The sequence below is a fragment of the Lethenteron reissneri genome, chromosome 35 (assembly GCF_015708825.2).
Source record: "Lethenteron reissneri isolate LAM-NWPU_2019-01 chromosome 35, ASM1570882v1, whole genome shotgun sequence".
In the NCBI taxonomy this organism is placed as follows: domain Eukaryota; kingdom Metazoa; phylum Chordata; class Hyperoartia; order Petromyzontiformes; family Petromyzontidae; genus Lethenteron; species Lethenteron reissneri.
This window is the reverse complement of record NC_083813.1, coordinates 4,683,471-4,691,917: the sequence shown is the minus strand read 5'-3', so window position 1 is coordinate 4,691,917 and position 8,447 is coordinate 4,683,471. Positions and strand designations below refer to the sequence as shown.

General features: G+C 60.1%; 1 protein-coding gene across 1 annotated transcript; it reads right to left on the bottom strand.

The window, feature by feature from the left end:
• Positions 1–342: 342 nt before the first annotated feature.
• On the bottom strand, positions 343–6,682 carry LOC133350833 (uncharacterized). Its single transcript, XM_061565605.1, has 2 exons — positions 5,283–6,682; positions 343–481 (listed from the first exon to the last, which is right to left on the bottom strand). The coding sequence occupies exons 1-2, from the start codon at positions 6,555–6,557 to the stop codon at positions 470–472; spliced, it is 1,287 nt and encodes a 428-aa protein (XP_061421589.1). The 5' UTR covers positions 6,558–6,682; the 3' UTR covers positions 343–469.
• Between the last annotated feature and the right edge of the window lie 1,765 nt (positions 6,683–8,447).

The window sequence follows — 8,447 nt, the reverse complement described above, 5'->3', positions numbered from 1 at the left end:
CCCCAGCCGTCCCAATCTCGTTCCCGCCAAAGGCCCCCTCTTCCCGCCCGTTCTCTCCTTATATCTCTTCGATCACCCCTCCCACTAACCCATCTATTGGTGGGAATCCTTCCCCTGACACCCCTACATCCCCCCCCCCCCCGGAGAAAAAAATAACCGTCCTCGGTTCTGCCTCCCCCATGGACCATTTAAATCTCCCCATGCCTCCCCCCACTGACAGTGACGACAGCCCTTACCCCCCCCACAACCATACAATGCAACATAACACAACGAAATCAATTGCGCGGCCTGCCCAGGTCTCCAGCCAGCATCCCGTAACAGCCCGGACATCCACAGGCAGCAGATGACCGTGGCGGCCCCCTCCTTCGAAGGCCCTCTCGTCGCGGTCCCTGGTTCGGTGGTGCTGGTGTCGCCTTGCCCGGCGCCGCTGTCTCTCCGGCCCCCGCTCGTGCCGCCGCTCCGTCAGGCCTCACATGGGGTGCTGTAGGTGACAAGGGAACACAGGGCACCGAACCCCCTGCCGGTCGGTGCGTGGTGGTCGGCGACCTTGGCCTGGGTAGGGATGATGATGATGTTGGCAGTGATGTTGGTGGTGATGTTGGTGAAGATGACGGTGGAGAGATGTATGGCTTAAGGCGGGTGGGGTGTACAAACCATCGTCGCTTACCCAGTTGGACCTGGACGCACTGCGGTCGGAGTGCTTTAATGACCTCGACCGGCCCTTTCCAGGGTCGGTGCAGCTTTGGTGAGAGGCCAACCGGCACCTGAGGACAGTGTAGCCATGCCTGGTCCCCGACTTTGAAGGGCTTGGCTGTCACTGTCCTCTCCCGTATCCGTACATTACTCTCTTGGCTCGTGGCCGATGCGGCCTCGGCTGCTTGGCGGGCCTCTCTCAAATAAATGAGGGAGGTCTTTAGTGCCTTCGGCCATGCGTCGGCTCTTGCGGGAATGTCCGTCAACTGCACCTCAATAGGCGGAACGGGATCCCGTCCGTACATCAGGAAAAACGGCGAGAACCCCGTCGCCGCGTGTGGGGCCACCCTGTACGCCGCTAAGACAGATGGAATGTGGAGGTCCCAGTCGGAATGGTTTTCGTCCACCACTTGGGACAGCATGGCCGCTATGGTGCGGTTAAGCCGCTCTACCATCCCATCGGTCTGGGGATGATACGGAGATGTTCGGACCTTTTTAGTGCCCAGGATAGAGCAGACGTCCTTCAATAGCTGTGAGGAGAAATTCCTGCCCTGATCCGTGAGCAACCGCTCCGGTGCCCCCTTATCAAGGACATAGCCTCCCACGAAGGCATCGGCGATGGTCTGTGCCGTTTGGTCCGGGAGGGCCCACGCCATCGGCCACCTCGTGCAGTACTCGACTCCGACCAACAGGTATTTATTTCCCCGTGGCGTGACCGGCAGTGGTCCCAGGATGTCCAACGCAACCAATTCGTTGACCCTGGTCACCGTGATGGGCTGTAGGGGCGCCCGGCTTACCCGGGGTGGCGGCTTTCGCCGCGCACATTCGACGCAGGTAGCGACCCATCGATGCACATCAGCGGTCATACCTGGCCAAAAGTACCGACTCTGTAATGTGTACAGTGTCTTCCGCCCCGCCAGGTGCAGCAGCTGGCGGCCGTGTACGTCCATAACCAATTGTTGACGCAGCGACTCCGGAACTACCAGGCATCGTCGGCGCCCTGTCGGGTCCCATCGCATGAGGAGGTCCTCCCATACGATGTACTCCTCCCCCCCTGCCTCTGCTGAGGCGCGTAGCGTTCGCAGTGGGGCTTCCTCCAGCTGTAGCCGTCGCCAATCGTCCAAGGTCAGCCCCAGGTCGTGGTCGGTCAGCTGGACCTCACCCTGTGCGTCCTCCGCCGTGCGTACGGGAGCGATGACTGTCCCCTCCGGCCTCGCCTCCTTGCAGCGTGCCCCGCCTGTGGTGCATGCACAAGGGCCCTGGGGCGCCAGTCGGGACAATGCGTCTGCGTTGGCATGTCTGGTCCCTTTGCGATGCACTACTTGGTACCTGTACTCCTGCAGGCGCTCTATCCATCTGGCCAGCTGGCCCGAAGGCTGGTCGATGCGGAGCGAATACTGCAAGGCCGCGTGGTCAGTGCGGACCGTAAATTTGCGACCATACAGGTAGGGTCGAAATTGCTGCACGAAGTGAACGACTGCCAGGAGTTCCCTACGTGTGACGCAGTAGCGCTGCTCCGCTGATGAAAGCACGCGACTACCATAGGCGATAACCACCTCGCGACCCTGCTGGACTTGCGACAAAACACTGCCGATGCCCACATCGCTGGCGTCCGTGTCCAGGATAAAGGGGAGGCCAAAATCCGGAAAAGCCAATGGTGGTGCATCTGTCAGACGTGAGCGCAGCTGCTGGAATGCCTCTTCCTCCAGAGGGCCCCAATAAAACCTCTGGTTCTTCGCCGTCAACACGTGCAAGGGCTTGGCAATGGTTGCGAAGTTGGGTACGAACCGGCGGTAATAAGAAACGAAACCCACAAACCGGCGTACCTCTGGAACCGTTGTGGGAACAGCCCAGGCCCTCACGCAGGCCGTCTTTTCCGGGTCTGTAGCCACTCCAGACTCACTGACGACGTGGCCCAAGTAGCGTACCGACGACTGCATAAGGTGGCACTTCGACGGCTTGAGCTTCAAGTTCGCGTTCCGGAACCGCAGGAATACCTGACGTAATCGGTCAATGTGTTCCTCGAATGATCGGCTGAAGACAATGACGTCATCCAGGTAGATGAGGCACGTTTCCCATTGGAGGCCTGCTAAGGCCAACTCCATTATGCGTTGGAACGTCGCCGGCGCAGTCTGGAGGCCCATAGGCAGGCAGTTGAACTCGAACAGGCCCTGTGGTGTCCGGAACGCTGTTTTAGGCCGGGAGTCCGCGTCTAGTGGGACCTGCCAGAACCCGGACAATAAATCCAGCGTACTGAAAAATTTTGCTCCCGCCAGTGCATCCAATGAGTCGTCAATACGTGGTAGGGGATATGCGTCGGCCAGCGTGACGGCATTGAGGCGTCGGAAGTCCACACAGAATCTCAGTGACCCGTCTGACTTCTTGACTAGGACCACCGGTGCCCCCCAGGGACTCGAGGATGGAGAAATTATGTCGGCCCGCAGCATCTCCTGCACCGCTTGTTGAATGTGCCCTTTTTCCATTGGGCTCATTCTATATGTGTTTTGGCGCAGGGGTGCGGCATCTCCCGTGTTAATGTGGTGCTGCGACAGATTTGTGCGCCCTAGGTCGAACGGTCCCCGGCTGAACACGTCCGAGAACTCATGCAATAATGAGTGCAGCTGCTGTTTCTGGTCGGGCGGCAATCCCGGCTCAGGCCCCGCCAGCTGGTCCATCCACGATTCGGCCCCTCTGTCCTCGGACTGGCTGATGCTGCCTACAAGCTCGGGCTTTGTCCCTGGGGCTCCTAGTGACAAGGGACTAACGTGGGCCAGAACTGTTCCCTCCTGCACCGTCGCTGTTCTATCGGAGATGTTCAGCACCTGAATGAACAGATGCTGGTTCCTCTGTACAATAGTTTCGGCCCCCACCAGCGCATGGCGATCCATGGCAGCTGATGCCGGAGACACCAGGATGGGTGAGTCTGGTCGGGCTGTCACGAGGGGAGACCGATATTGCAGCGGAATCAGCATCTGGGCTGCCGGGGGAATGGAGACAGACTTACTGACCAGAGCCTGCACGTAGGGTACTCCCCGGCTGGCTCCCTCCGCCTTTAGGAAATGGAGATGCGTTCCCTGGACTTCCACCCGCCCATTGGCCAGATCGATTTTCATTGGCATCCGCCTCAGAAAGTCCGTCCCCAACAGGCAGGGTACGGGCAATGTTGCGGAGACAAGGATGGGTCCTGCTACCGAAAGCTGCCCAATCTGTATCGGGGCTTCAACCTGGCCCAGGAAGCCCATGCTGCCTCCATTTGCTGCAATGAACGTTGTCTTGACGGGGACTAAAGGTCGGATTTTATCCGGCAGCATCTCGTGCATGGTGCTCGAGATGATCGTGGCAGATGCCCCCGTATCAACCAAGATACGTGCCGACACTCCCGCGATTTCACCGACCAGGACCGAGGTTCCTGACGTGGCCGCTACCACCCGCCTTGCCAGCTTCCTCCATTGTGTGGCTGAGTCCGGCCACTGACCAGGCGGCGTCTCGTTATCCTGTGGTGCATGGTGAAATGATGGGGGATGGATGTGAATGGACTGAAGATGGGGTTCCTCCCTTTGGAGTGCGTCGCAGCAGGGTGAACGCGCCCTTGTTACATAGTGTGGGCTTACCCCTGGGTTGCGGGCTGGGCTCTCTGTGTGGTGCAAATTGCCCCCCTTTGGTGACGTAGGATGGGCCCCCCTTGTGGTGTGGGGGGCCCCCCCCATTGTAGGGGGCAGTGGGGACTGGGGGGTGGGCCTTCCCGTGAGCCCCTCCCTTCTCCCCTCCCTTCCCTTTGTCACGGGGGCGTGGTCCCCCTGGTTCCGTCTCAATCTGCCGCAAAGCGGTGGTGAGGCGGCCCGTGGAACTGCTTCAGGGCGCACTGTCAATCTTGTGGGCTGCCTCCGCCCCCGGGCCGTTGCCCCTGGCAACTCGCCGGCGTCGCAGGCAATTGGTGACGTCACGCCCGCCGGCGACGTCACGCTCGCCCGCGACGTCACGCCCGCCCGCGACGTCACGCCCGCCCGGGACGTCACGCCCGCCCGCGACGTCACGCCCGCCCGCGACGTCACGCCCGCCCGCGACGTCACGCCCGCCTTGGACGTCACGCCCGCCCGCGACGTCACGCCCGCCGGTGAAACCACGCCCGCCCGCGACGTCACCTCCGCCCGCGACGTCACCTCCGCCCGCGACGTCACGTCCGCCCGCGACGTCCCTTCCGGCCCCGGCGCGACTCCCGACGCGGTCTCCGGCCCCGGCGCGACTCCCGACGCGGTCTCCGGCCCCGGCGCGATCCCCGACGTGGTCCACGGCCCCGGCGCAATTCCCGGCGCGATCCGCGACACCACTCCTGGCCGCGACGTCACTCCCGGATGCAACGTCACGTCCGTTCGCGACGCCACTCCGGGTCGCGACGCCACCCCTGGTCGCGACGCAATCCCAGGCCCCGGCGCTATCCCCGGCGCGATTCCCTTCCCCCGACCCGGACAATGGGGACCGGGGAACGACACCGACGGCGCCCACCCCGAGGAGACTCCCGGTAAGTTCGCGGCGTCGGAATTATAATTGCTCGGCCCGACCGAGAGGCCGGGCGGGAAGGCGTCACTCGCCTGGATCCTGTCGGCGTTCGGCCCCGGCGGGTTCCAGGTAACGTTGGCGGCCTCCGGCTCTGTGCGGCACCCCCTCGCCACATGCCCCTCTCGACCACAACGGTGGCAGACCCACGGGGCGTTCCGTCGGGGGGGCTCGGCGCGATGTTGTAGAGGCGGCTGCCAGCGACGCGGCGGTTGGTCGCGCCCCTGGTCCCTCTGCTCCGCCAGTCCCCGGATCGCCGCGTACACCTCCCGTAGCGATGGCTCCGTCTCAGACGTCGGGGGTCCGTCCCCAGCTGCTCCACAGGCAGCCTGTGGCGACGGTGCAGGTTCGGCGGTTGGTGTCGCTGGACCCAGTAGTGCCGCGGCAACGGCTCGGCTGTTCCCCCCCGCCGCGCCAGCTACCGGGCCCACGGGTGGCGCCCGGCCCATGACCTGCTCGTGGGCTTGGATGGTCCGGGCAGCCCACAGCGAGGTGCGTTCCCCCGGCGTCACCACGGGCATTACAACGCCGGCGCGGCAAGCGTAGGCGATGAGGTGCTCGACCACGAGATCCTCGAGCGCTTCTTCAGCCAGGCGAGGGAAAGCTCTCCTCGCCAACACGAGCAGTGCACCCCTGTAGGATAAAGGGGATTCTTTAGCCCCTCGCTGGCGATCCTGGAACCGTTTAAAGGCCCCTTCCGCCGGGCAATAGATCTCCCCCAAAGCCTCGTAGGCCGCCTGTAGCGTGGTCTTGCTGTGCGAGGGAAGGGAGGTGTAAGAGGCGAGTGCTTCCTTGCCCAGAACGGATGGCAGCGCTCGTAGTGCCTCTTCGTCTGTCCACTCGAGAGCGTGGAAGGCAGCCTCGAATCGGCGGACAAACTCCTCCCAGTCTTCTTCCTCAGCCACGAACTTGTCGACGGGCCCCAGCCGACGCGGCCGTCCGGCCACCTGCTCTCCCTGTTGGGTGGTTAGCCCTGGGGGTTTTGGCGGGACCGGCGGCGGCTGGCGTGACGAGGTTGGTTGCCCGGCCGGCTGGTCGGCCTCCGGGTCCCGTGGCCTCTCCTCCCGTAGTACGCGTGGGGGTGGGGGTCCCGGTGCTGGCGGGTCCCCCATAGGGAGCCTCTGTAGGAGCTCCTGGAGTGCCCTCTCCACGCGGGCCATGCGGTCCTCCATGGTGTCCTCCAGGCGATCCGGGCCCCCTGCTGCTGCTTCTGATAGCAGGCCCCCTTGTTGCCCGGGATGGGAAGGATCCCCGGCCCCTGCTTCCTCCTCCCTTGGCTCTTTCCCGCGGGGATTTTTCTTTGTAGCCATGAGATCCCACCGCTGCCACCAGATGTAAAGTAGGAGCCGACACCAGATTGCAGGGGTCTCGTCCTTTATTCTTTTCCTTCCATCCACACCTGTCCCCCAGCCGTCCCAATCTCGTTCCCGCCAAAGGCCCCCTCTTCCCGCCCGTTCTCTCCTTATATCTCTTCGATCACCCCTCCCACTAACCCATCTATTGGTGGGAATCCTTCCCCTGACACCCCTACACTTCCCTTCAACGTGACTTTACTGAAAGAACCAAGAAGATGAAGCCCTGCAGTCACGAAAGCTTTAAATCGAAAAATCCCTAGGATACTTTTTGTGTTTTGTTTTAATTATTGCAGAGGTAGTGTCCAGGAGGGTGGGAACATTGCGAATTGGGTGCACACTTTCAAAAAGCATCCGAGCTACAAATCAATCAGTCAGATCTGGTGAGCCAGCCCTGCCTTGCAAGCGGTCGGACGAAATGATTGAACACGACCCAATATGTGTCATCTTGAGAAGTTCTTGCATTGTGAACTTATTTTTTTCCCTTCGCCGAGAGAGCTGTTGCAGCCACAGGAATTGAAGCGGCGTTTGATCCGTCCTCTCTCTTTTTGTTGTTGTAAATGGACACACGGCTGTGGGGCGCAAGGGGGCACCATCGCCAGCACCATCATCCACAACCCCGTGGGGCTCTGTTCATGGGGAGGAGGAGGGGGGGTGGGAGCCGCAGTGACGGCATTGCGCGCGCCGATCTCACGTAACGCGCGATTGTTTTTGAGCGTCTTCGCTCAGCCGTCAAAGGTGAGTCTGCGTGCCAAGAGTTGCTTTGCATTTTTTTTCTCTCTCTTTCTCTGTCTTCCATCACCCACTCCGAGGTGAACAATTTCAACGCACGTTGTCACGTGGGGGGGGGGGGACCGCTGCCTGGTGCCACCTTAGGGGCCGTCCATAAATGACGTCACGCACCTGGGCGGGGGGGGAGTCAGACATTTGTGACGATGTGTGACGAGGGGGGGGGGGGAGAGAAATGTGACGTCACGTCAAAATGCGCAACTTTAAATAAATATAGACAACTCGTTCTACTTAATTATATAGACTTTTTAATAAATGTTTTCTCCTACAACATCAGTGCAGCGCCACATTAAATACGCACTACAATGACAATAGTTTAAAGCGATTTGAAGCACGTTTTATATTTTTGGGGGGAGACAGAGCTTTGTGACGTCATATTTGAGGGGGGCTCTGACTTTTTGTGACGCCGTGTGACGAAGGGGGGGGGGGTCAAAAATAGTCCAAAATCGGGTGACGTCATTTATGGACGGCCCCTTACGAAGGGAGACAATTTCGATAAGACTTGCTCAAATCACGCCTGCGTTTAGACTCAGAATATTTATCCTGGAGAAATCCGATGAGCCGTGAAGCTCTTCTTTTCACAGGCGTCCGGTAGGGGCGGTGTGCGTGGGTCACGTGCAGCTTTTTCAGCAAAGTAGATTCTTTGAGCCCATCTCTGCGCCCCTTTGATTGCTATCTCCTCGCGTGTGGCTTTTCTCCGGACCCACCAGTTTCCCCGCACGCAGGCAAAACACTCGCTTATTGAAAGTGGCAAAACATTCCCAAAATAGAAGCTCTCCTGGAAAAAAAAAAGTCTGAATACTCAGAGAGGGTTTCCACTATGAATAAAGTTTTGGTTATGTTGAAGATTCGCACACACTAACACCATCACGCGCATAAGCAAGTTGACGTGGAATATAAATATATAGCTGTGTTTAGCATCGCTGCATAAACTGTATGGGGAAAATGCTGTTGACAGGGCAATATTGGGGCTAACATCACACCTCGTCACATTTGGTCTCCCCAGTACTAATATTGACCACACTGCACCATACAAGGCTGAGTGAGTTGAACCAAAAG

Bases quoted from the DNA above. Each gene is read 5' to 3' on its own strand.
- LOC133350833 (XM_061565605.1), bottom strand. From the start codon at position 6,557: ATGGCTACAAAGAAAAATCCCCGCGGGAAAGAGCCAAGGGAGGAGGAA.